Source organism: Balearica regulorum, chromosome 10, assembly GCF_011004875.1.
Source record: "Balearica regulorum gibbericeps isolate bBalReg1 chromosome 10, bBalReg1.pri, whole genome shotgun sequence".
In the NCBI taxonomy this organism is placed as follows: domain Eukaryota; kingdom Metazoa; phylum Chordata; class Aves; order Gruiformes; family Gruidae; genus Balearica; species Balearica regulorum.
In genome coordinates, this window is record NC_046193.1 from 22512500 (window position 1) to 22540338 (window position 27839).

At 42.3% G+C, this 27839-nt stretch overlaps 1 protein-coding gene across 8 annotated transcripts in view; it reads left to right on the forward strand.

The window, feature by feature from the left end:
- Positions 1 to 27839, forward strand: part of ITPR1 (inositol 1,4,5-trisphosphate receptor type 1) — a 177986-nt gene that overhangs the window by 31134 nt on the left and 119013 nt on the right. For 7 of the 8 annotated variants that reach the window (XM_075762494.1, XM_075762499.1, XM_075762495.1 and 4 more), the window contains exons 4-9: positions 18980 to 19095; positions 22570 to 22656; positions 24257 to 24415; positions 25658 to 25756; positions 26240 to 26323; positions 26406 to 26552. In XM_075762494.1, the coding sequence (XP_075618609.1) occupies positions 18980 to 19095; positions 22570 to 22656; positions 24257 to 24415; positions 25658 to 25756; positions 26240 to 26323; positions 26406 to 26552 (692 nt within the window). Of the gene's footprint in view, positions 1 to 12088; positions 12108 to 18979; positions 19096 to 22569; positions 22657 to 24256; positions 24416 to 25657; positions 25757 to 26239; positions 26324 to 26405; positions 26553 to 27839 lie in introns of those variants that run through there. The other variant, XM_075762501.1, reaches the window with a different exon arrangement.

Consider the following 27839-nt stretch of genomic DNA (forward strand, 5'->3'; position numbering starts at 1 on the left):
AAGATAATTCTTGGTTATCATTGACAAGTCTTAAAATAAGCTAAGAATTTATATCCTCCTACTCCTTGTCAGGCAGATGGCCTTGGCCATGGCGAATGACAATGAGGAGAAGATCCTTCAAATATGATCTACAGGATTTAATTCCAAATATATTTTTTTCCATATGCTATCAGTCATGTCCTTAAAGGTTTTTTTTGCATTTTGTGGAGACCTGGGAGTCTTGGCAGGTGCTAATTCTGCATTGGGATTAGAATTTATCTGCAGAGACTCTTTTGAATTTAACAGGTTATTTGTCTTACAGTCTCCTTACAGGTTGGCATGTGTGTGTGTACATATATATAAAAATAAAAATTGCAAGAGAGGGGAGTTGACTATAGGGGATTTTACATTTAAATGTAGTAGCTTGTGTGCCGAATATCAACTAATATTTCAAATCAACTTCTTTTACCCTTAATACTAGAGTTGACATTAGATTTCTGATTTTTATCTGATGCAAAAATTGAGAAGGTGTTTTCATATTTCTTTCTTTGTGGTATTTAGCTGCAGTTACCTTGAAAGGTCAGCAGCCATCACCAGAGCCTTTCAGTCTTCACAATCCTCAATGCTAAACAGTAGCTTTGAGGACCTTGAAGGCATATGGGTAGCGGAGCAAGACATAAAGGGAACAAATGTGAGTAATTAGTGCTTTGCCTCTACGAAATGTTTGATTGAGGGAAAACCCTGCAGCTCTGCTGAGGCTGAACTCATTTCAGTCAGTGTGAACTTGGCCTGGGGATTGACTTCAGACCCGTAGTGGCAATCAAATTTATCAAGGACCATGAGGAAGCTGCCCTTAAAATGGGATGGCATTTCGGAATGTGTTGAGTTTTGTGATATAGTTTTGAAGGTGAGTTGGGGTAGAGGCAATAGCGGGCATGGCAGTGTGTTTCAGAGGGGTGCCACAATTCACGCGTGCTGCCTCTGCGCCCCAATCCAACATCCATTTGACGGGGAGCGGCAGGGATGGGGGAGAGGGAGCAGCGCAAGGGAGAGGGGAAAGCCCTTCACATGGTTTTGAGAAGACAGGGGGTTCATGTGGGATTCTTACTCTTTACATTGGCAAGAATAAAGATGTTCAAAATAAAACTGGATAAAATATTTATTCCAGTAACTTGTCCAAGAAACCTTGATTGAAAAGAATATGAAAATACTGAAGATTTCATATTCTGAAGTTCAGAAGAAAAAAAGAAACACAAACCAAAACTGTGGGGAAAACCGTAAAAGTTCTTAGGGGAAAAAGTCAGAAAAAGTGGCTCTCTTGAGACATTTTCTGGGGTGGAAGGGATTTCTGTTTGCAGAAACTTCTTTCTTTCAGCTTTCTGTGTGAAAGCTTTCATAACCCATAGCTTGCATACTTTTGTGCTGTATTGAGGATCTTCGTGATCCTTTGCTGAGGTTTGTTCCAGCCTAAAGTGCGACTGTCTGATAACTGTGAAGGGATTGAGCGGAGCTGTCTGCTTCTCATGCAAAATTAATTCCATCTTGCCGTACCTTGCTTTCCCTTTAGGAACGCTTGCTGTTTACATCTTCTGGTTTCTTTATTTTACCTTTTCTGTGCAGGAACGACTGGATTTATCTGCTCTGTGTTTTTACAGTGAGCCTGGTCATTGCTTTGGTGGCCCTGCTGCTACCATAGCTGTAAAACTACAACTGGGGGTAGTGGGGAGGGGGTGCTAATTGTAGCGGGGGAAGACCTTGGTGTTTTACTAAAACCTCAGATTTGTCACACAAGCCCACTGCCACGGACCATTGTGCTCGCTACGCATGTCAGCGTGTTGAGAGTCCCAGCTTAGATGTACCCTTGAGATGGTGTGGTCTGAGATCCAAACAGTTAACTGCTCTGAAGAGCAGCGTGATATTTGTGTAGGGTTTAAATTGTGGCTAATATGGGATTAAAGTTAAACATTGTGTTGGGAATGAGACAGCAAAGTACTCCAAAAAAAAAAAAAAAATTAAAAAAATGTCAGGAAAATGAGTTGCAGCCTTGGACTTAAAAACTCAGTAAGGTTAAAAGAGAAACTTTTATTCTTCAGAAATTCTGAAGTGCCTGTCACTTAATGCTCATTCCTTCAAGTCGTGGTTAAAAGCTCATTTCAGAAAACCACAGTGACTCAGCTACTTTGAATATCTGTTCGGTTAACGTGTGGCTCATGTTGGAAGCCTTAAGATTTTCTCCCACCTCCAAAGATGGTTTTTATTGGTGGATACTTCATGGGAAGTATCTTTTGCACGATGCTGATTTTAAACATATTTTAAATATTTAGACTTTTAAGGAAGTGTAAATGCATAGTACCTTGATATTGCTAAGTAGAAAGGATAACATTTGTTTATAAATATTTATTATTTTACAAAAGCAAAGGTAAGTTTATCTAGACTTTTTTTTTCCCCACATTTGAACGTGATTGCTCCAGAAACATCGCTGCTTATTGCAGTACAAGGCTGGATTATTCTGATCTCTGCTGAAGGACTGAACATGAGTTCCTTGGATATTTTGGGGGTTGGTTCAGTTAACCGGAAGAAACAAACAGTTCCTCCTACGATCCTTTGGCCTCTTCACATCTGCGTGCTGGTTCAGAATAGTCCATGGACATCCTTGCATGCATCAATGTGTACATCTTGTGTCTCTGGTTGTGACCTCAGACAAACTCTCTTGTCTTCCTCTGTACAGCGCTACGTGTTGGTGAGGGCAGGACCTGCCTCCTTCTGTGCTTTATGTCCTCGAGCTCTTTGCTTGGGAATGGTACGGGTGGCTTGGGGAGGGTTGGTCCTGGACACAGCTTTTGCAGAATTGGTTGAATGGCCTGGTGATAGATGTTTCTGAGCGTATCAAAGGGAATTTTTGAGCAAAACCTATCTAAATATACGTAAAACAGAACTAGTAGATTGTACGGAAAGGAACTATGTGAATCTGTCCTTGAATGTGGTAGGGCTGCAATATATCTTTTTATCCTTATTTAATGGACAGAAGCTTGAGGGTGGTAGGAGTAGATGATAGCAACCAGGTATTTGTGTTGATTAAGAAAATTAAGGTGTTTAATGAAATAACCCTTCAACAAGAGGTAATGATCTACAGGATGACTTCTTTCGTAGTCTGAGATTGAGCTTCATCAGGCAGCATCCTGTGTGGGTTTTCTGTGCTTACAACTCTGTGGCACAACCAGCTGTCAGATTGGGCTTTTTAGATTCATATGGAGCTAGTCCAACCTCTCGATTAAAATTTATGCAACTGACTGAATTGCTGAAGTGGACATCTTGCTTTGCAATGATTCTTGATTACTAGCATCACGCTGGTGCTAGATCTGAGGACACAGAAATAATTTCTTATTCATTTTCTCTGTATTTCCCTGTTGGTACACAGAAGTGTTGCCATGGAGGAGAGCGTGGGGTGGGAGTAGGCAGGAACCAGCTGCTTTAGGGCCACGCTGGGAGGAAGACTGGGGGAGGATAATGCATGAAGTCTGCTCTTGCGAACAATCCTAGGAACTTCTTGCTGTCAAGTGCTGTGTGCGTTTGTTATGGAAGAGCTTTGAAGTCACATAGGGAAGGGTGGGTCTTTTTAAAGAGAGGAAATCGGCTTTTTCTGCACGGCTTGGGAGGGAAGAGGTTACAGAGCTAACATGCATGGTGGACTTCATGGGCCTTTGTTTTTAGTCAAGAGGGCCTTGGCAATCTCGTGCGCCTTTATGCGTTGTTTAAACAAATACTGCTTTTCAGTGATCTGGCCCTCCGAGGATGTGCAGTACAACTGTTACTACTTTTAAAAAGTGCTTTCCAAATTGTTAATTGAGCTAGCACAAAAGGTGTGCTGATAATTAAGTAACACTCCTTTACCTGGAATATGCTTGTGACCTGGCCAGATGGTTTTGTGTGTGTGTGTGTGTTAACAGCTGTTTGTCTCCTCCCGTGAGGTCAGCTGGTCCTACAGCTTGCTTTGGGAAGCTGGGTGCTGTTTGAGACTAAGACTTACCATAGCTTTGGAAGCCTTTTCCTGTTGGTCATATCCCTACAGAGCAGCAAACGGACAGTGCAGGACTGGATGTAATGGTGGAATTCCACGAGATACCATTACTGCCATTGGATAACCCCTTCTGCTTGCTTCTGTCCACGTTCTCTTTTTTGTAAGCGTAACGCAGGGGTCAGTTGTGAGGATGGCGGTGCAGGTTTGATAACGGTGCTTCTCGACCGCTCCCGTGCGTTAACAAAGTGGAAATCCTGAGTACCAAGAGATCCAGGAAGATAGTGTGATGTGACGTTCTTTCTGCATGCCTGGCGTTTGTTGGTGTTGCAATCGTTTTGACCCATTTTTGTTACCATTTTCCAATGATTCCTGAAAACTTTCATCGTAAATCTACTAGACCTTACAAAATGGAGCCTGCAGGGATAATTTCTTCATCAGGTTTCATTAGAATAGAACAAAAGGGTGTTCTGTTGCTGAACTGAAGGATCCGTCTTTGCTATATCACAGTGGGTATATTAGCAGTCTCAGTTTAAATATTTTTAGTAAAAAAAAAAAAGTTGATTTGTATACATAACAAGCATATGGCTTAAGGCTTCAACTCAGCAGTTATTTGGATGTATTTATTAGTAAAAGTGCCACGCGGGGATGTTTGACAAGAAAAACTTGTTCTCTGGAATAAGGTTGGGGTTTATGAAGTTAATTAGTATTCCAGGAGCAGCTCTCAAGTGAAGGCTGAAAGCTTTCTCATTTTAGCGGTCATTTGTGTCCCCAAAAGTGGGTTGTCTGAGAGTGTGGGCTATCTGATGACAATTTTCAAGACATGTTATTGTAAAGAAGTGGAGATAATGTGCATGAAAATTATAATATTTGGCAATGTTTGTAGTAGTGCAGGTTCGGGGCTGGAATACAAGAACTCTGTTATGTCCTTACTCGGGCAGGTCGTGTGCTGTGACCTGCTGTCACGCTTTCAGCCTCACTATTGCCTTTAAAAAAAAAAAAACGTGATTACCCTCACAATGTCATAGCAGCCTTTTGACTCAGAAACTTGCTGCTATAACAGCGCACGCGATTCTCCAATGCTTTCCTTGGGCACCTCGTCTGTTTCTCTTTAATTATTGAGTCTTTGTAATGTTTTTTAACCATACTTTAAATGGCTTCACCTTGTAAAAGCCTTCAAAGCTTTTTGAATGACCAAGCTGGGAAAACTGCATGGCGGAAGCACTCCGGGGCTGCCACACTGCAGGAGGATGCAAGGCACTAGTTACCACTTAATGTTTTTAATAGTCCTCTGTTTCTATGACAGTGGAAGATCATGGAAAAATAATTCACTGTGTGTGAGTTTGTACCAGCCAATATCTTTTCGTTAAGTTTCCAAATCCTTCTTTTTTAAGAAAAGTTCTCCATTTAACTTGATGTGTAGTATCCTTAGTGCTCTGATCTTTAGTAAGAAAATAACGGGTTTGTGCCTGAAAATATCTGATGTGCAGTTTGTGTATTTGAATGGAGAAGTAACAGGCTTTATGAATATTTTCAAAAGGCAAATAGAAGGCACGCTCAGTATCTTGAAGTTCACCTCTTAAAAATCCAGAGAAGTGGCAGACAAGTAAACTTAAACCGCTGCTTCTAGTGACTTCCTTTTCATACTGTGAGTGACTTAGTAAAATTGAAAGTCAATGAGGAAAGTCCCAAATGCTCATCCAGGTCTAAAAGCTCAGGAAATTACAAATAATCAACTTTTCACATCTTTGTCACTTAGTTTTTTGTTTCTCATAACGTACATATCCTCAGGTGTTTTGAGGGGAAATTTTGTTCTTGTGTCAGTTATCTTTGAATAAGGTCCAGATGTTTAATCAGTACAGTTGGCACTTTCCCTGATTAAACCTTTGGATAGCATCAGTGTCTGGGTTTCATTTACGATTTGCTGAAATAGACTTTATTTCTGAACTCCCAGGCAGAATCTATTTTTTGAGCATCTCTAATATCAAGAATACTTGCAATCCATCTAATGGATCCAAACTCGTGTCTAGTTTATCGTAGGAGGTAACAAGTTTATCTTGTTGGTTCAAGAGGTTGATGTACCTGTTTTTCCAGGACGTGTTAGGACGTGTTAAAATTGTTGTGGGTAAAAATTATCCCTGGGGTCTACAGATGAGTAACACAGTCAAGTGCTACCTCTTACTACTGCAATTTTCCTCTGAAGTCATAAATCTAGAAAGCATTGTTTCCAACCTCCTCCGCGGGAGAGCTGGCATGGGATGGTGCATTGAGTGCTCTTATAGCTGCTGGTGCCAAGGGCCATTTTTAGTGGTTGAAAACAGCAACTGGCACGGTAACAGGTGAAACGACGCTGTTCAGACGTCACCATTGATGTAGCTCTTGTGATCTCATGTTGAATCTACAGCAGAGCAGGAGAGGGCTGCAGTAATTTTTGAAACACTCCATCACGTCTGTGAAACCAGCAGAGTTAGGTCCTGCCTCTGGGTGCTGTTTGGTCCGTGTTGGGGCTGCCTTGACGGCGAGCCGCTGTCCCAGGCTGCCCTGGCATCCCCCCACCAAGGGCTTTCACCTGCCTGCACTGTTGCTCCATTTCACTCTGCAGACCAACAGTTGCAAATCGATACTATCAAATCTGTTGGATATAATTGGTGGGTTTTTGGTTAGTTCTGCTGTTTCTGAATGCCAGGATCTTATGTAGGAAAGGAAGAGCAATCTGAAACCTGATTAAATTAATCTGAAACCTGAAATCCTGAAAATCAAGGCACAAACCTGCCGTAGATCTGGAAGTAGAGGCTGGACCACCTGACACAAGCAACCTGGAAACAGTTTTAATGAGACTGTGATACAGATAATAATTGAAAAAAAGACAGTGATTGAAAAAATGAAGGAAGAGAAAGGACAGGAGCAGACAATGTTAGAAGAGGACATCAGTGCATTCTTCTGAACTGCGAAGGTCATTGCTGCTGTGAGGCTACTGACAAAGGTGGTGTTCGTGATCCGAGACAACTATCTTTGCTGACTCGGTGCGGATATGAGTGTAGGATGTGTTCAGACAGTGATGCAGCTGGTGTTGTTTAATAGCTCTCACCAGCCCATCCATCACTTTTGAATCCAGCTTTCTTCCGTGCTGATTGATGTGTTATCATTATGTCAGTAAGGCAGCTTGAAAGATGGCTTAAAACATTGAAAATACCTAATTATTGTTCTTTATGGAAAAGGAAATTTTTAAAACGGATGTAGTACTAAGTGGTTTGAATACATTTATTTTCTCTAGACTTTTCAGAAACAAATGCAGGTAGGGATGTATGTTGTGGTGGCAATGGTCATGCCTGGAGGGCGAGATGGTAATGCTTCCTTGGCAGTGCGAATGCCTTGCGTTGTCGTTAGGGTCATAGGGCTTCCTTACGGTTCCAGCACAAGGATCAATTAAAAGCTGGGAAAATGCACATGAGACTCAATGTTGAGGAAAGACTTTGTCAGTGCTGTAGCGATAGCTAGGTAAGGGTTCAATCATCACTGCTTTCCCCCCTCTCCCCTTTTCCAGATGATTATGCGTTGCTGTGAAGGCCTGCCAGCTGCGACTGTCAAATGCCACGCTAATGTACAGATTTGCTCATCTCTCTGCAGCTGGCGGGAGAGGGGACTGAAATCAATGGATCTGTTTATTCACACTCGTGGTGAGAAGGCAACAGTTAATAGGCTTTGAAATTCAATGACTGGTAAATATTGCGTTCTTGAAGGTAGATTGGCTTAGGAAGCAAGCAGCATTCGGGGTTGAACGCACAAGTGGATACTCCGTGCTTGGCTTTGGTAGAGTGCCGGTGTAACTGCTGCAGAGAGGCAGCGCAAATCAGAAAGCCAAGTGTTGGTGTTCCTGTTGCAGGCTCTTGCGATCTGTTCTCCAGGGACATAATCAGTTGTGATAAACCAAGGAGTCCTAGAAGCTGCTATGTCCACTGGAAAATAGATACCACCTTAACAGAGTGTTTATTTATCTCTGCAGAAATCTTAACTTGGCGCCTGTATGACACATCCCTTAGAGATGAATGCTAGCCCGTTCTACTTTTTTTCTGGAAGATAATGAAGTAGTAGAGCAGGCTAAAATAAATTGAATGACATCCGTGTTTTTTGGTTTTTTTTTTTAAAAAAAAGAAAAAAGAAAAACTCCGACTCAGTTTCTTTTGAAGTTGAAAAATGAGCAGTATTCTCTTTAGCATCTCCACCGTTGTGCTTGTCCTCATCTAGTAGCATATCAGCAGCTTTGTGCAGCAGGGTGAAACGTGTGTCAGTCAGGGATACGCAGTGCGTTTTTAGGATTTGGATTTTGGGTTTTGCATGCTCGGTGCACTCAGGTGCCAAGCACTTCAGGTGACGGTAAGTGCCCCATGAGCATCTCTTTCCAGACATAGTCTGCGCTGATTCTGCTGCCTATCTAGAATGACGGCATTGCATCGCATTAAAGAAAACAAACCCAAACTCCAGTAAGAATGTGCTGTCGGCTCCTCCGGCTGGGATAAATGCCTTCAGGCCTCTGCTGGCAGGCTCTGCTTCCGCTCGTGGTCGCTGAACATTTGTTCTTCCCATTTGCAATCCGGTCTAGTGAAGCTGGCTTATTCACATTTCTATTATCCAGCTGTCTGGCTTTTTTAATCCAGCACGGCTTCGCTGCCTTGGCTCCCAGCTCTCACTTCCCTTATTTGGTAAAGCAGTGCTCTTAAGCTGTTCCTGGAAGGGGCTGTTTTACTAGTTTAGGGACTATTTTCCACTTTCATTTTTGATCTCTAAAGCTATAGATTGTGTTTCAGCAGCAGTGCTGGCATAGCTTAACTCTTCGGTGCTGTCAAACTGGAATATTGTGCTTTTTAGAAGTGCTTGAAGTGTTTTATTCTCTGCTGTAACACACTGGTATGCTGCTGCAGACAACTTGAGCAGAGGCAATATATGGCAGCACTTGTGTTTACAGCGTATCTATGTACCTTGTCAGCATAACCTGCTTTTTAAAATGACAACCAGAGTGCAATCTTCAGTGCTAAGACTACGTTACGGAGGACTCGGCCAGATTTTAATTAGCTGCATGATTTGTTGGCATCTTCTGTGCTCTTCCTGCGAAGGGGAGTGGTGTGCAGCGACGGAGTGAGCTTGGACAGATCGAGTAGCCTCATTTGATAGGCTTCAGCAAGAGCATCTCTGGTCCCCTGCCAAAAGGATGGTGACTGTTTAAAGTAGAGAGAGGGAGAGGGCCTCAGTAAGTGAGGTGAAAGACTCACGCCAAGCCTAGGAACAGAAAGCAAGGAATAAAGCTTTCAGACTCAGAAAACAGATGTGGACACTGGTGTTTTACTCGGTTTGCCTGGCAGTGCAGCCCAGTTCGGCAGTATGACTCTGCTCTATTCAACTCCAGGGTGGTGGTTCCTATAATTAAAGCAGGTCTGGGTTTTTTTTTGCATTTAACTTTGCTTTGCTAAGCTCTTCAGATGGTGCTGCTGAAGTCCATCTATAGCCAATTTACTGGGAGTTTGAACATCTGGGTGGTAGCAGATGCCTTATGGGCGCTGTCTGCTACTGCCAGCATAGCACTGGGTGTCCGCTGCCACGCTGCTGGTAACTGCGCTCGTCACAGCTGGCCGTCCTCTGCAAGCTCCGCAGGGAAGATGACGACTTGGGAATTCGCTCAGATTTACTTTGAAAATCGAAGAAATGATCTGAAAAACGGCGTTGCAGTTCAGCGGGGGCATATGTCAAAGACTGCGCTGAGCTGACTGCATCCAGGGAGGAGGAGGATGGGCACACGCGGCTGTGCGGTAGGAAGGGATCTGGGGATTGCAGGAATCACAGTTTGAATAGGAATCGTTGATGCCGTGCTGTTGCAAAAAGTGCAATTACTGCCTTGGAATACATAAAAAGAAACATTGCCAAAAGACATAGTAATTATTTTTTCCAATTTTACTTCCTGGCAGAGCCTCAAGTGAAGTATCTTGTTCAGTACTGCACCTCGTACTTCCAGAAAGATATGAGCCAAGTAGAGAAAATCCAGAGGAGGGTAATGGTCAGGAGCAAGACCGGTTAGTCTGGCATCTCGGTTGCAGTGGGACAGGGAGAGAGGAGCCCGCAGCTATTGCTGGGAGAGGGAGAAGTTCTGTTCTGCACGCCCACGTGGAGAGGGAAACAAGTAATGGGCTTAAATTGTAAAAAAATAAATAGGTTAGATACAGCAGTAGCAGAGCGCTGGAGTAGATGACTTTAGGAGTTATGTCAGGAATGGAGCAGGCAGACTTAATTCTGCCTTTGGGAGGGAGGGATGAGCTAAGGAAGCTTTCGGACGGTCTGCCGGTCCTGTGAGCCTGTGGTATTGGCAATTCTGCAGCAGGCAGCGGGGCCGGGGCTGGGAAGACGGCACTCGGTGCGGGAGGGAAGGAACAAATAGGCATTTCAGGCAAGGGATCCCCAGCGCTTCATTAGTGTAGAAAAATTAAAGCACTGAGTTCAGTTTTATTATTTCTTCAGTTCTTCCAACCTAGACTTCAATAACATTATCAAATATTTATTTAACTTCAGTATATTTTATTTTTTGGCAGTGTGGGTTTTCTTTAAGCCGAATGCATTTAAAAGCTGAAAATTGAGTTACTGTATTGAACAGCTGAAAAATTTGCCTTTTGTTTTATGTGATGCTGTGGTGGCTCATTTCTTACGACATGCACAGCAAACATTCTTAAATAGAAACGACTTTCATTATGCTGTTCAGTCATGTCAGCGCTGTCTAATAGCACAACCGTATTCTTTCCACACTGCTCAACGTCGACGCTTTCAGAGAGTGTGAAATTTGATCTTTCTTGTTCTTCCTGTGCTCGGACTGTCCGAGCCGTTCCCGGCCGCCTGCCCCCACTTCCTGACCCGCTTTGAACAGGAACTTTATTCCAGAATAGCATGAACAAGTGAAGAAGCAAATGTGAAAATGAAATCCAAGCGGCGAGCAGTCAAAATAAAATGAAGTGGGGCCAGCAGATGAATACACGTTGATTTACTGCTCGTGTAAAATGCTACCGACATACACAGGAAAGAGCTGAAGATTTTGAGGAAGAATGTCCCAGGGTTCTTGTTCCGAGACTTGTGTTTTAGTGCCTCGCAGGGAGATTTATCATGGAAACTGTTAAAAGGGAGATGGGGGATGGCTTCCCGAGCTAATACAGCTCTCGAGGCTGGGACAAAGGCTGAAGCCATGACAGTTTACTTAAAAATGCTTCTGCACCTCTGATGCACGTTGGTTTGCTGAATTCCTTTCGTATAAAGTAGGAATGCTTCTCCTTACAGTGTGTAAAACTCCACTTCTCAGTACTTGTGGGAGAGAGAGGGGGCTGGCCTTTGGACTTCACTCTTGGCAAGGTTTGCCTCTAGTCCAGGATTTCTCTTGATGCTGGACCAGACGTGAAGATGAGCTATGACAGTAAAAATGTTCACTGAAACCAGTGGCTTTCTTGAGATCCTGCGTTAGCTCAAGTTATTGTGTGCAGTTGTGAACTCTTCTCATGGATTTTTTTTTTTTTCCTTTTCCCTCTCCTCAACATTGAGAAGTGGTTTTTTTCTGGCTTGTAGTTGTTACTAGCCAGGAGCCATCATGGTGCTTTGACTTTTTCTAAAGGTTCTTGAGCTTATTCTTAGCTAGTTTAAGTACCTTCTCTTGGTCCAGATTATCCTTTGTGTCCCTCTACCACCCGTCCAGGGACACGTTACCCATCACGGTGCCACATCTCAGCGACAAGGAGGCTGCCACTTTTCTTGCATTCTTTAACCTGACCCCCGAGATGTCAAATGGGGTATGTTTTAGTCAAATGCATCAGTGGTGTTTTTTCTTTCTGCTTGTGTTGCCGTCCCTTCTGGCTTTGTGTTTTCACAAACCATCTTCCCTCAGCCTTGCTCGTACCAGAGACTGAAAAACGAATCTGGCCTTTCCTGCAAATGTTTCCTTTTGGAACTGCCTGTATATCCCGTGTCTAAATATTTCTCTCTCTTTGAGTAGCAGTTTTCTTTTTGAAGGAGACCAAAGAGGTTACATGCAGAAATAAAACAAACACTGGTGTGTCCTGAACTCCTTGGTACCCAAGATGTTTACTTAAAGGTGCGTTTCTCCTGTTAGTCTTTTGCTAGGTTTTTTGGGGCACTTTGCTACCGTTGTGGTCTTGAGGGCTTTGCTTGTAGTGTTGTGAGCTGTCTGTGCTTTGGTTCTTAATTTACCCCGAGACATGACAGGGTGTCCAGAGCCTCACGAGGGAATTTTCCCTGCAGGTGAGGCGCCATGTGGTCGCTCTTCCTTGCTAGAATACGGTTATCTTGCTCGATTTTTGCTGAAGGACAGCCTTATCCCACGGGAAATTTTGTTGCATGTAAAATGCTGTGTTTATTATTGTAAAGTTACTAACAATGTTATGTGGAGTCATATGCTAATTTGTTATGTGTTCAAAAAGCCATTGCTTCTAAATAAATGTTGCATTAATGAATACTGCTGATTTAGTAGGCGTTGATGTTCAGTGTCCAGCTCTCAAGTGGATAGTTCTTCACTCTCTGAAATCACTGTTGCAGTCTCCTCCCTTTGTTTGGTTTGATACATCAGCTCTAAGTTAATTACATTATTTTCTATGTTGTTACAGCTTGAAAAAAATGAAGTGGTGCTTTCCGTTGGTAGAACTATGCATAAATGAGTACAATGGTAAGAGGGCGGTAACCCTCAGGTCTTGCAGATATGAATTGAAGGTGGTTATTTTAACATAAAAATTAAAATATATTTAGATCCTAAATCATGCAGGCTTTCCATTTAAATGCTGGTTGCAAAGGTTATTTTCCTCCTTTATTCTGCTTTAAAAAGAAAAGCGTTGAAAGTCCTTGAAACAGGTAAGATGCAGCAGTGTGCAGAAGGGAGGTAACAGATTTCACAGCAGCAGAAACCTCTAATATATTTTGTCATGTAATTAGTTCAGCGCTGGAATCCTCAATGATTGGGTTGCTTTGCAGCGGCTTGTGTGATTGTAATGAGATTTTTGGGCTTGGAATACAAATGCCCTTCTCACCTGCACTTAAATTTTCCTCACTTGTGGCACGGCAGGACTGTTGGCAACATGGGATTTGAGGTCGGTCATCTTCTACCACTGGGCTAATGTGTACGGTTCAGGTTGGTTTTCAGTTCCGGTTGGTTTTCTTGTTTGGCTGGAGCTGCGGAGGGACAGCGGGTCAAGCGGTTAGTGCCTCCTGACAAAATACGTATTGTGAAATGGGTTGCTGTGCTCCCAGCAAAGCTTGTTCACTGCAAATTGAAAATGAAGGGATGTCTTCTCATCACAAAGACAGTAATTTCAGTAGGATCAGGTTCTTTTTTTTTTTTTCTCCCTCTTCATAGAAATGCAGGAATGATTAATAATCAACACATTTCTGTAGCTGCTTTTGTTCTATATTCTTTGAACCTCTTAGGCTGTCATCTATTCATTTTAAGCCTCAGAAGGAACAAGTCTAGAAATAGAGGATGTAGTAATCCAAGGGCTTCTGAGGAGGTGAAACTTGCCTGTGATTGAATGTATGCAGTTTGTATTATTGTGTATGCCCCCTGCATGGAAATATTTCACTTAAACACAAAACGTTTTGTCTTTAAATAAATAATCTCTTCATCCTGTGGAGTGTTATCATCCTTGTGAGCGCATTAAAGCGGTGCAACTTTCATAAATATGAAGTCGAGAACTTCTATTTGCAGTATTTCTATCATTGCCGGCTATGTTACTACTTCTTCTTTGCTGCTATTTTTTATATTTAAAGTTATATATTTAAGTATATATTTATATACTATCCATATATTTATTCTCTACTGTGAGCAGGCTTTGGCCTTGCAGAAATATCAGGTATCTAAGTATAGAAAAGTCTGAAGGGAAACTGCTAAATTTCAACAGGGAATTGCTAATTTTCTTTTAATTTTAGTATTGCTGCGCAAAAAGGAGTTTGGTTTTTTCAAGTAACGAAGAAACAGCTGTGTTGGTGTTAAATATTCAGTGGGTTTTGTAAGTGACTTATTTAAATATCTTCATCTTTATAGATTCCTCTCATCTGAAAGTACTCTGAAGTATGATTTTTGAGAGAGGGAATGTTTTTTTCTTGACTCTGACCTTTCTGCAGTTGGCATTTCGTAAAGTCTGGGTCTGCATTTAAAAAATGAAATAACCACACACCTTTTTTTTTTGTTGTTGCCAACAAAATATTTGATGCCTGCTTTTTCTGACTGCAGAAAAGTTGGTGAAGTCTTTCTACTAAATGCTTAAAATAGCCAGGGGAGATTTGGAAAAAATGATGAGTGGTGTATTACACAACCAGGCTGGCTGAAGCGAAAAGTACTTCCAGCTCAGTTAGAAACGAGCACGCTAGAGAGTGGCAGAGTGAGAGAAGGTGCGTGCTGCGACTCAGAACGGATCTGAGCCGGTCAGGGTGGGACGGTAGCAAAGGCGGACGGTTGTCAGAGCGGCTGGAGCCCGGCTGTCACCCAGCACAGGCACCGTGGAGGCCTTCGGGGGTCGGCACTGTCAGTCCAGCAGCTTTCTGAGCTGTCCTCGTATACCGAGGGTAGAATTGACGTCATAACATCACTTCATGCCCCAAGTGGTGGGGAAACCCTCTGAAGGGAAGATGGGAATTGCATAGGTACGTTTGAGTTATGTATTTCTAGGCAGCTTGTGGTGAAAGGAGGAGGCTGTATCCTGCGTGGGCTCTGAAAGATTCCACTCGTTCCTCCAAGTCATTCCAGCCTCTCTGAAGTTAGTGGGGATTTGCAATTTTGGACAAGTCTTGCAAATATATATATATATATATTTGATAATAATCTCATTAACGTACTACCTAAATGCTACTTAAATTCCCATGCAACAGAGTCCATTTTAAAAAAAGGAGAACATCAGTCTGGTCAGGTTTTTCATGTTGCTGTGAAAGCAAACCTTGTGTGTCCCTGCAGGAGCTGCAGCCGGCAGGTAGGACAGGACGGGGTTAGCCACCAAGCCGGCGCTTGGGGCAGCACCAGAAGGGAGCTTCCTGATGGGATGTGTGAAACACCGATGGTCCGTTCCTTAAACCGGGTCCTGCATCTGTGAGCCCAGATGCTGTTACCCCTTTAGAGGGACTGACCGCACAATAATTTTCACCTGCCCCCACGCAGTGCAGTGCCGCTGTTGTTCACTATGGGGTGGAGGTGGAAGCGCTGCGGAGGCTCAGGGTTGGCTGAATGTTTCTGTTACGGGATGCTTTTCCAGCCCAACTTGTTTAAGTTTTGCTATTTTGTTTGATTTTTGGGGGTTTTGTTGTTGTTTGGGGTTTTTTTGGCCAGGTACTTTGCCCAGATGTGTTTCTAAAGAAGGGTCAGAGTTCCTAAAAAGTGATTGGCAAAATACTGTGATGGTTAAGGAAAAAAAGCACAGCCTTTTCTTTGTGAAGTTCTGGTTCCTGATGCTTTGGGAGTGTAAGTGAAGTTGGGAAACCTTGGGTGATGAGGATTGTCTGGGCAAAACGTAATTCCTCCTTAAGTATTAGTTGGAGAGCCGTACATTGCTGCCAAGAGGAGAGAAGAGAAGGGATGGATTAATCTGATTAATCGGTTGTTGGGGGCCAAATAAATGAATCAGGATGGAAGCAGAAAATCTGACTGTCTGGGCTTGGACTGGCAGGAGAGGTTGGCAGCTTGGCGACTATGGGTAGGAAAGAAGCAAGGGTAGTGCAAGGGAAGGGAATGGAAAAGGAAGAAGAGAAAATTAAAAGCATGGGGTGTAGAAAGAATCGCAGTTGGCATAATGTAGCTGGCAAGTTTTTCCCTTCACTGAACCCCAGAATACTTCAGAACATAGAATTTTCTAGTGTTTCCAGTATCCTCGATTTTGATTATTCCTCTGTGATGCTGGTCCATGCAGAGGATAAACAAACATTACCAAGAATATTTTTGTGAGCTTCAGGTGGCAGAGACCCATGTGGGGATCTAAATGTCCGAACAGCGAGAGCATTAATGTATCACATGGTGCAATTACAGTCCTACTCAGTCCACTTGATTAGATACAAAGCAATTGCTGACGAAAGAACAGGATTTAGCTTGGAAACATTGAAATGCACATTTAATACGTGTCCGCATAACCATCATTCATCATCCTCGTGCATGTGCCTGATGGGGTAGTATACAATTTTGCAATCATTTTTTCCTGCAGGACCTTTGTTCAGTGATGTGTTGTCATTTCATCAGCAGTTACGTAGTATTTTATTTTTATACCTACTCAGTGTGCAATTCTGCCATTTTTCACTGTATATCGTGAAGATCTGAAAAGAAAATGCAGTCCTTCATGGTTAATATTCAGCAAACAGCGTATAATAAGATGTAATTACTTTGCAGTAATAGCTGTATTTATCACCTTTCCTATGTGGCTAAAGCTGCTTGAATCCATCATCAGAGCAGAGAGCTGATTGTTTCAGCTGCTCTGGCTTTGTTGTGGATCTGTTAGAAGCAGAGCTAACTTCCATAGCAGGGTGTCTGGCAAGTGGTTGGTTTATCTTACACACTCATCACTGCTGTGGGTTGCAGATTGCTGACCGTGATGGTACTCAGCGTGCACATCCTTGCGTGTTGGTTTTTGTAAACGTATAAGCCTATGGAATCTGGAGATCTAAAAGTCTTCTGGCCGCAAAGTTCGTGTAGTTTGACCCATGGTGAAACATATTTGGTACTAACAAGCCTCTGGTGGTCATCTTAAGGTGAATAAGGCCAAGTTTAACTCCTCAACCACTTAAGAAATAGATTGCATAGAACAAATACTAGAAGAAAAAATGTTGGGTGCTTTTCATTTTTTGTTTTAGGTGTGTAGCTTTGTAACTAGGAAGAAAACCTAAGAAAAACATGTTACGTTTTCCCTTCTTGTGTTGGACAAGGTCAAACACTTGTAGACCTCTCCCCTCTGCTTCAGAAAAGAGAGGGGGTTGCTTGCAGTTACCAATTTAGAAGTTAAGCCTAACTTGACAACTTTCTTGACTGAAAAGGATGGGAAAAAAGTACACTTGCACTGTGACTAAATCTAGCATACAATTAATTCTTCTATGCAGCTCTGTGTGTTAATTGCTGTCATTGTGTGAACTGATGGTTTAAGCAAAAATAGAAAATTTTATAACTGGTGTGTTGCTTACAATGCATAGTCTTAGCTTAAAGTGCCAGCCTGCAGCGGCTTTTTCAATCTATTCCGTGCTGTCAATCTCCATGAATCATCCTTATGTAAATGAAAAATACGTTGAATAGAGCAAACCTGGTTAAGTGTGTGTGGTTTGCACTTCGGTTTCGACTTTTCTTGTTTGTTCAGAAGCTGTAAGCTGGTAGCGTCAAAGTGGAGGTGAGTGTTTCTGGGTAGATGCAATTAAATTTCCTTCCACATACCCTCAGCTCTTTCTGTCCTTCCCCAGTATGTGTCATTAAAGATCCCCAGTGCCGTACCCAGCTCCTCCTCTGTCTGTTGCTGGTGTACTGGGCCACCAGCGAAGCAGGCTGCAGGAATTGCTGTGGTGGTCTGGGACAGGTCGATCAGCCCCTCTGGCAGCCGGTGGCTTGCTGAGATGGAGCGATGAGCTGCGGCCGGGGCTGCGCCCCGTCAGAAGGGGGGTTCGGTGTGAAGACAGACCTTTGCCCTTCTGTGAAGGGTGTTTGATGTTGCCCGGTGTGCTCTGACGGTGCTTTGGGGATGGATTAGACGGGCAGAGCGACATGGAACAGGCCTTGTCCTTAAGAAAGGCATGAAAAGAATCAAGGTGTCCATCTCAAATGGCATCTTGAGGTAAATTATCAAGGTCTGTCTCTAGCGGGCTCAGCCCCCTCAGCAACTTTAACCTCAGACAGGGCTGAAGCCACTTGTCCTCGGTGTGGGGTTTTCCCCTTTTTGGATGACGTGCATCCAATGCGTCCTAGCAAAGTGGCCCATAAGCACCTGTGCTTTTCTGACAGCGAACATAAAAAACCCCAGGTAGGTCTCTTCTCGGCTGGCTGCTTCCCAAATCGCAGCGCTCGCCTGTGAGAATACACCGGGGCCCTTGAGAAATACCACGTGAATCGGAAGCCTGGAGCCTGCCGTCCACGCCGTTGCCAAAGAGGCGCTGGGAACAGCCTCCTGGCTTTTTTGGCACTTTGTTCAAACTTCGAAGCTGCTACTTTAGGCACTGTCTTTGAATAGCTGAATTTATTTTTTTGCATGTTAAGTTGCTTAGGAACAAAGAGGAAAAATAGTAAACGCAGCTAATTTGGTTTTATTACTGATAAGTTTGCATCTCTAATATAAAAATGTATTTTTAATAAGACAGTGAGCTGCAATCCCTGGCTTTTGCCAGGCAGAGTGTTAAATAAACTGTGTTGATGGACTGGGTAAGGAACCTGCCGCCCTGAGGGGTTTGCTGTTACCTCGAGCTACGCTTCAAATGTCTGCCTGTGCCTGTGTGTGCTTTTGTTTGGGGGGATTTTGTGCTCCTGCTACTTCATTAGGTGAGTTTCTCCAATTCTTTGTGCCATATCCAAGGGAACTTATTTAAAAACTAAGCAAGCAAACAAACAGAAAAAAAAAATAACAAACCAAACCCCTCAACCTAACACTAGTTGTGTGAAGTAGCTGTACCTGCTGAAGTAGAAAAACCGAACGGTGAAAGTGTGTGAAACGGGTCTGTTTGCCTGGGACAGCGTTGAAACGTGTTACCGTTGTAGTAGGGTAGTGTTTTTGACTGGGACAAGTTATAAACTTTCTGGTCTTGCATCAGACGTTTGGCAGCAACAGTTAATTTTTATCATTCATGGGGCAACATTCTTGTTGCTCAAAAAAGCATTTGTCTGATCAAGAGCTTTTTGGAATTTGTTTATAAACCTTTCCTTGCTGCTAGAATATTTGGACAATGTTAGCAGTAAAAATCCAGATAATTACAAATGTTTGAAGTAATCTTTGTTTATTTCATCTGTTTTTATAGATTGCCTGTTCAAACTATGTCCCATGAACCGGTACTCTGCTCAAAAGCAGTTCTGGAAAGCAGCAAAGCCAGGAGCTAACAGCACAACAGATGCCGTGCTACTCAATAAATTGCACGTAAGTATTCTCGTGTAGGGTCCTTTTGATCATCAACACTCATCCATACTGCTTTAAATTAGTATTTCCAATCAACTTGACACAGTTAATGAGGAGGCACCGAGAAAGTATATAGAAATCAGTATACAAGACTCCTTTTGAGACATTCACTGAGCTCTAACTCTTTAGACATCCTCTGATTTCTGACAGCATGCTGTTCAAGGGCAGTGTGCCCCAATATCGGTACGTATGATGCTGGGTTAGAGTCATGGTAATTATTTAAGCTTTTGTCATTAATCTCTGCTAACCTGTAGTAGTGCTCTACATGGGCGTTTTGGGTAGTAACAGCATAAAAATGAGACCCTTCAAACAGCTGCGCAGAGTGGAGGATTCTCAGGCGTTGCATCTCGATGTGGGAAGTCGCAGGTATTAGCTGTGCTGGTAGATGCCATCTGAGCTACCTGTCTAATAAATCCATTGTGATTCTTCAAACAAGCATAGCTGCTGTTAATACCAAAATCTTGCCATGCAAACCCAATACAAGGTTGATGGGTAATTATGAGTAATTATAAGGCCAGACAGCCTCTCCTTCCTTATTAGCTTGCAGTATTTAACATTTTCTGGGTAAAATGTTGACATTCAGCAGTTGAAAAGCCTGTAAGGCAATTGATTGCTGTTTTTAGAGTTCCGATATAAAAAAAAAGCCAACTTAAATACCATCTGTTGACTTTAGAGTTAAATAAACTCCATGTTTATGTTAAAATAACATAGCTAGAGTACTTCATGTCAAAATTACAATTCTAAATATTTTTAGTTTCTTTGAGCCTATATTAAGCTCATTGTAGACTGAAATACAAAATGGCCCTGTAGGAGAGTGTCGTTTGCTGATTGCCATATGGCTGCCTTGCTCCCGCATTTCACAAAGGCTGAGGGTTTGACTCATTTTGCTTCTTAAAACATAATTTTATAACCTAGAAGTATTAACTTGGCAAGGAGAAAGCTATTTTGGTACTGGCTGTAGCACAAAGGTCCTTTGCTTGTGCCGCATTTCTCCTGCCCCTTTAATGATGAGAAGTAGATGGTGCCAGCAAGCTTTAAGGAACGGGGCATTCTGGGTTTGGGTTTTCTCGTGTATGAGGGGAAGGGCGAGTTTATACCCGCAGGTTATATGCGTGAGTTCGTGGATTTTAAGAGAAGGTACGGTCTAAATACGGTGTCATGTAAAAGAAAAATGCTGTGTAATTGCCCTGGATTACAATGTCATTCAAAGCTGTCTTCTCTTTCCTCGGTACGTGCCAGTTCAGGTGTTTGGGACCTGTTCCTGTTCGTCTGACACTTTGCTGTTTTGTGCCGGAGTCCCTATGGAAATACAGGATTAGATTTTTCCAGTATTTAGCCCCAGCTGAGTGACGTTTGTACAGAAATGTACCACCACGCATGAAGTGCTTGCCTGAGTTGGTGAAAGGATTTGAGTACTTTGCAGTTTTATTGGAGATTATTTAATGTGCATCACTTTGACATAAAGGCTAATCCTTTATATAACATGTGCCAAATCAGGTCTTCAGTGACCTGGGTGTTTGAAATCATTTGGTCCCATGCACATCACTCGATATATCAAAACTTATTTTTCTGCCAATCACATGGGTACGTGTGTCATCTTTTCCATTTGTTGGCGGATGGAATACACTAAAAATCCCTGCGTTTGGCATGATGTGTATTGGGGGGGGGGGGCTGTGCCATGAAACATGTGCATACTATTGTTAGCTCTGCCCCTGATTAGATTTCTTTATCAGTGCATGTAATTTATAACAAAATTGGTGATGCAAGGTGTATTCATCATCACTTGCCTTTTTTGGCTTCTGTTTGTCTGCTGGTGGAATTTATTGTCCGCTGTGCAGCACTCGATGCTGAGGTCAGGTTATTTTAAGTTAATGCCATTTAAGGGATTTAAAATCTGGGACACTTGTCTTTCTTTGGTATCAAGAATCGGTGCTGGTTGAGAAGCTGACATCTAGTGGCCAGAGAAAATGATTCTTTCTTCTTGAATGATTGTCAGTCTTGGTGTGTGCTTTTGAAATGCATCCAAAATCTTAATCGTATTTTCACAGAACACACTATTTTCTTTATTTATAATAAACGTGGCACCCAATCCAGTGCGGGCAGAGAAGTCACATCTTCTGTAATTGCCGTTGAAAGGGCCCTAGTGTCTTGAAGAAATCCTTTCTCAACAGAATACTTTGAAATCAAGGGAAAAAAAAATGTCTTTCAGTAATAGAGAGAAAATTATGCTGCATTGTATTTCTGAATATATTTTTGAATTTGAATGAGCAGCTGTATTCCAGATTCTCCTGGAGCAAAAGCCAGATATCATACCTAGCACAACTTCTAAAAATAGCACATTTTGTGTAAGCTGAAGATGCTGAAGTTTTATAACAGTATACAGATAACTCTTCCTTTGCAGCAGCTAAGCTTTGTCCTGTGTTATTACTATTTTACCTTACTACACTTAGGAACTGTGAGTACTTTCTCCTCCTCCGGGAGAAAACTGGACCTTCTATAGTCCTTGAGATCTGAGAACCAAACCATAAACGTTGATGCTTAGCCTCCAAAAAAGTCTAGTTTTAAATTACTGTCTACCACCAGATATTGGTTAAAGCAAATACAGGTTGTTTTGTTTTGTTTTTTTTAAATGAAAAAATAGTCTTTCATGTAAAGCAAGAGAGAATTTCTTTACCAAATGAAATTGTTTAAAAACAGCCTGTGCAAAATAGCTCACTTCTTTTAAAACAAAGTGCAAGAGACTAGTTATAAATTAAGTTATTAAATACAGCGACATATCCCGGCGATCACTCAATTTTGCAAAGACTTTCCCTTTTATTACCACATTATAGTGTGATCCAGAAATGCCCAGCTGTATTTTCGCGGCCGGTCTGTAACACAGCGCGGGGAACCCTTCAGCCCCGTGAAGTACGAGCTCTGCTGCTGGGAAGTTGGGAACTCAGGTACTGAGAGCTGCGCTGGGCAGTTGGTCACGTCTTCTAAATAACCCTGCTGTGTGGGGCCTTTATTGGTAAAATAAAATAAAGATCCAAAGTTTAGGTCCTTTTCTTTCAATTCGTGTAGAAGTCAGTAGAAAGGAATGCAGACTTCCTGGCTCGAGTTGTTACCCGTCCCTTTTCACCTTCCCTCCATAGGTTTGGTGGTGGTGTCTTCTCGTGGCTTGCCTTCTATCTTCTCTATTTAATCTCTTGTTTTATTCCAAAATTTTGTGCAATTCTACCCAAATTACAGATTGCTTAAATGGTTTGTGTCTGTCTTTCTAAACAACTGAGAAAGGGAATAGGAAATTACGCTGTTGGAAGTTGGAAAAAGGAAGTTACGCTGTTTCGGCTGCTCGCTGCTTTTCCAGCTCTTTGAAGTACTCTTACAGAACCTCAGGTGTTTGGCCACGCTTCTTGTAAAACAGCCAGCAATTGAATTGTTCTTTTATTTCAGCATGCGGCAGATTTGGAAAAGAAACAGAATGAAACCGAAAACAGGAAGCTGCTGGGAACAGTCATCCAATACGGCAATGTTATCCAGGTAGGCTATGAGCATCTTTGCAAGCTGGGTAGGGTTTTGTTCAAACTCCCCGGCTCAATGTGACTTTAAATTTCAGGAATTCAGGGACAAGAGTCTGTCCCTTTGCAGGGTGTGACAGTGTCCTGAAGTGGGATCCTGTGAAGCAAGAACTGGGCATATAGCTAGGATGGAGTCCCTTTTTTATTAGGGGTTAATTGTGCTTTGCTTTATTTTTGAGGTGACCATATGATTGCTTTCTTCAGAAATACATCTTAGAGCCTTCATTAGCCTTGGCCATTTGGAAGGTGGCACAGGCACCGTACAATGCCAAATATGGTCTCAAATCAAGTGTTGATACATCAGATAGTAAACTGACACAGAGAAAGAAAATCAGTATAAGTAATTGCAGCCATTGAAGCAGAGGATATCCTTAGTCCCAGGGAATAAAAAAAAAAATCATGCATCAAACCCAAGAAAAATGGAAAGTACAATAATTGCATAATTTAAAAAGACAGGTCTTTAATAAGTAGGGAACATAATACGTGGGAGGTGCTGGTTCACCCTGAAACTGAAGCAGAGCTACTTCCGCGAGGTAGAGTGCCTCAGCACCTCAGTGGTAGGGATACTTACCTGAGCGTCTTGAGCCTTAGATGAAATTCCTATGCAAATATTTTTTTCGTATTTTATTCTGCTGACATAATACCAGCCAGCAGAGGGGGTGGCTAGGAGCACAGGCAGGCTGGGCTGTCTTGTTGCAAGGAGAAATCAATTGGCTGCCCTTCAAAGCAAGTGTAGGATTTGGAGCAGCCTGATGGAGGAAGGGTAGAGCAGCGCCTGCCTTGGTTGAATTAAATGTGTATTGGTCCGTATGAGGCAAAAAAATCCACTTTTAATTATTGATGGAAAAAAAAAATCGATTTTTGATTGGACTACAAACTTCAACACTATTAAGAGCAGTGATAAGTTTTTGCCCATATTTTCCTTGTGGTAGAAATGTTCTGTGAGTAACCACTATTTTTGGTAGTTAAAAGGTATCAAAATCTGACTTTCTATACAAAAGCACTTGTCTGCTAAATTCACTGGAAATCTAGCAAGGGTTGGTGGGAGCTGGGATGGGACCTGTTGGAGCACACACGCTCATGCCGATGGTGTGCAGCCTGCAAGGTGGACGCAGCACAGAGTTGAACGGGACTTTGAAGAGAGTCTTCAGAGAAGTAGTCATGTTTTCTGTTAAATCAGACCGAGCAAAGCCAGAGAAGAGAGCTTCGCTTCTCACTTACCTGCTTCCTACCAGGGGAAACCAGTTAGTCCCCAGCATTTTACAACTTTTGATCTGGGGTTTTCAAACAGGCTGTTGTAAAGCGACAAGAACGTTTCAAAGTGTTTATTATTTGATGGAGAAGGGATGGTTGAATTAGCTGCAGATCTTTTGTGCTGTAGGACTGTATATATACTGAAAGAAGTGTGAGTGAAATTGGGCCTGAATTCATCAATATTTTTATGTAATTTAGTTTTCATTTTAATTCCTGTATAATACTGTGGTTATCTTATGCACGCTCGCTATTTATTGAGGGGAGGAAAAATGAGCATTCTTAGGACTGAACTCTAATTCTTATTCTAGCTGCTTCACTTAAAAAGTAACAAATACTTAACAGTAAATAAGAGGCTTCCAGCTCTACTAGAGAAGAATGCTATGAGGGTGACCTTGGATGAAGCTGGAAATGAAGGTTCCTGGTTCTACATACAGCCCTTCTACAAACTGCGTTCCATTGGAGACAGCGTAAGTGCTAAGAGGAATATCTTCACGTATTGCTTTGTGCAAAGCTTGTTTCGGGAGGCAATTAATGAAATGCACAGACCTTTAGTGCGTGACGTTGCAGGAACAACCTTTTTCCTAATGCTGTCACGAGGGGGAGGAAAATTGCTATGGTAACTTGTATTTTGGAAACGTGGAATGATTTAATGGTGGAAGGAATAAGGGACCTAATTACACTAGCCTTTCACAATTCCTGCCCATTTCAAAATGGTAGGAAATGTTGAGTTCCTTTGGTAGATTTGGAACAAATAATTAGCGTCTTGGTTTTCAGTGTTGTCAGCTTGGAATGAAAATTCATCATAATTTTGTGTGTTAGGAATAAGGTAATAATGAGGTTACATGGCCCTGTTCATGGGAAATCTGGAAAATGATTGATTCTGAATTCAATGCGTTACTGTTTTAGTCTCTTTTTTACAAATCTGAGTCACCTGGGTGTATTGTCTGCCTAAAACCAGGAGGTAACAAGCTTCAGTGTGCTCTGTGATATAGTCCAGGTATATATGGCACCTAAACACAGCAGACTTTATCAAATACGAATAATTTATCCTGTAGACTAGTCCCATATGTTCTTATATGACTGTTCCTTTTCTGCAGACACACATGCACGCAGAGTAAAGCCAAACCACAGAGTAGTGCAGCCTTAGTGGCCATTAAGCTCTTCTAAATCATATCTATTCTCAGACACTATCGCTAACAGCAGTTCTTTTCAAGACAGAAAAGTCTTTTTGCTTTTTAGTTTAAGACTTTGCCCTAGGAGAAGGGAAGAATGGGACTTTACATAATAAAGCGCATTTGTCTTGAATCATATGCCAGCCTGGTCAAGAATCTGATTTTACAAATGAAAGTGCGCCTTGGAGGAGGAGGATTTTTGGCTGACCTTTTGCTATAGGAATTATTTGTTAAATGCTAACCAATGAAACAACTTCATGGAAAGCAGCAGATAAGTTAGTTACAGGAATTGCAGTCTGTGTTTCTTCTCTAAGCCTCCGAGTCCAATACTACAGGCTTTTTTCTGCCTCAATAACTGAGTACGATGAGCTAAATTCTGAAGCAAACAGAATCCTGGTTTTCATACTCAGACTGGCATCTCTCCAAACTGCAAGAAGGTGATTTCTTCCCATCAGTCCCATTAAAAAAAACAAAACAAAACAGGAAAAGAGCTTCCTTAGGTTGCAAGTTTCTGTCTGATGCTGCACTTGTCTACAGGTTGTCATTGGAGACAAAGTAGTCCTGAATCCTGTCAACGCTGGCCAGCCTCTCCACGCCAGTAGTCATCAGCTTGTCGATAATCCGGGATGCAATGAGGTAAGGGCAGACTGACAAAGCTGGAGGAACTGCACAAACCTCTGTCTCTTTCAGCTGAGCCACCCAGACCTGTGTTTTAAGAAAACCAGGTTCTCGGTAAGCTGGTTGGTACCTGTGGCATTGTTTAGGAATGGTTATCTTGTTAATCGCCAACTGAATATAGCTGTCAGACTTTTCTCCTATCTGTTGGGCACTGGGCAGGAGTTTGAGTTTGATCTCTTTTGTGTGACTGGCTAAAAATAAAATCTTTCTTAAAAATGAAAAGTTGTGGCACAGTGATGTGTAGCAAGTGACTTGCTAGCAAGTCAGCTCTGTAGTTACTTGTGCTGGAGTAAATGCAGAAAGGGCTTTCCTTCTCTACAGTAATGCAACAGGGACTGCAATATTCTGTTGAAAATTGTCTACACGGTAAGGCAGTGCTTCGTGGCAGTATCTTTTGCAGGCACAAGACAACGGGGCTAATGGTTTTAGTTCTCCTTCTAGGTCAACTCTGTGAATTGCAATACAAGCTGGAAAATAGTCCTTTTCATGAAATGGAGTGATAACAAAGATGATATTCTCAAAGGGGTAAGATGCAAAGCTCTACTCGCTTGTAACTTGTCCACTGATGGTGATGCCTATATTGACCGTGCTGTCTGGGCTTTGGCAGGGGGATGTGGTGAGGCTGTTTCATGCAGAGCAGGAGAAGTTTCTGACTTGCGATGAGCACAGGAAGAAGCAGCATGTTTTCCTGAGAACGACAGGGAGACAGTCGGCCACGTCTGCAACCAGTTCAAAAGCCCTGTGGGAAGTAGAGGTAAGAATTGTAACCCAGGCTTTGTACTAACAATTACTGTTTCTGTTTAAAAACAGTGTACCTGGATTTCTTTTTTTATGTAAATGTCTTCCTGTTCTTAGAAGTTTAAATTCCTTTACTTACTGTGCTTTCTGTGCAAAATCAAAGAGGAGTTCTGATCTCTAATGCTGCAGCAGATAGCTCTCAAAATCAGGTTCCTGATAATTCAGAAAAAGGGGACAGAGAAGCATCTGTGAAGTCATTTTCTTACCAGTCACTGAAGTTGAACACTAGCTAATAATTTCAACTGTCCTGCTGAGTGTACAGAATGCTCTATTTTTGGTGTGGAATAATGTGATTATGCACATCCTCATTTGATAGGAGACTGCAACCCTTTGCTAGTCTCTGTGCATTGTTTGTCTGGACCATTTCTTTTTTCTTTATTTGGCTTTTAAATAGTGTGACTAACATCTTGGTCATCACTGGCTTCTTAAAATATCCTTACTCTATTGGTGTGATTAGAGGGGTTTTTTTATGATTTTAAATGTTTGCCATGTGAATTGCCTGTGAGAATCACAAAATTACTTGGAATGGTGGATAGGTGTTTTTCATATTCTCTTTCTAGAAGTATCTGCTTTGATACACATTGAAAGCCTACCTAAAATTAACGTTACTTTGACATCTTACGACGCATCAGAAGCTTCTGTGGTAACTGTCCTTGTGTACGCAGTTACGGTTGGTAAATGCGAGGCAGACGTAAGCTAATCCTTCCCCGAAAGGCTCAGCCCAGCTATGCCGAGCCTTCCCTAGGGAAGTGGGTGTACCCACAGAGAAGCCGATGGGGAGTAACAGATCATCTGATGCTGGAGGCTCTGCTTGTCATGGGAGAAGTTAGAGAGTAAACACGACAGCCTTCAAATTCCTTTGTACAATGCCGTGGCATTTGAAACATTTCCAAGTGTCTTCCCTCACCCGCTTTCAGAAGGTCAAAAATTAATTATACCAAAAAGGTAAAGGATTTGTTCCATTTCTTTAGGAAGTTTGTTTTCAGACCTACCAAGGCATGCACATCTAGAGCACCTGCTTTCATTACTTCCCTGCCAACGTGCACCATAATCTTCCCGCCATCACTCCCCAAACTTCAATGGAGTACCAGCCACGGTCAGTGACTTTGCAAACAGGTATTGTCACTTGACAACGAGCAGAAAATCAATGTTCCTAGGTCGCTGACGTGAACTAATGGTAGTCTGCTCAAAGTATTTACTGTGCTGTGTGTTGTTAACATATGAAAGGTGGTTTCATCTTTTC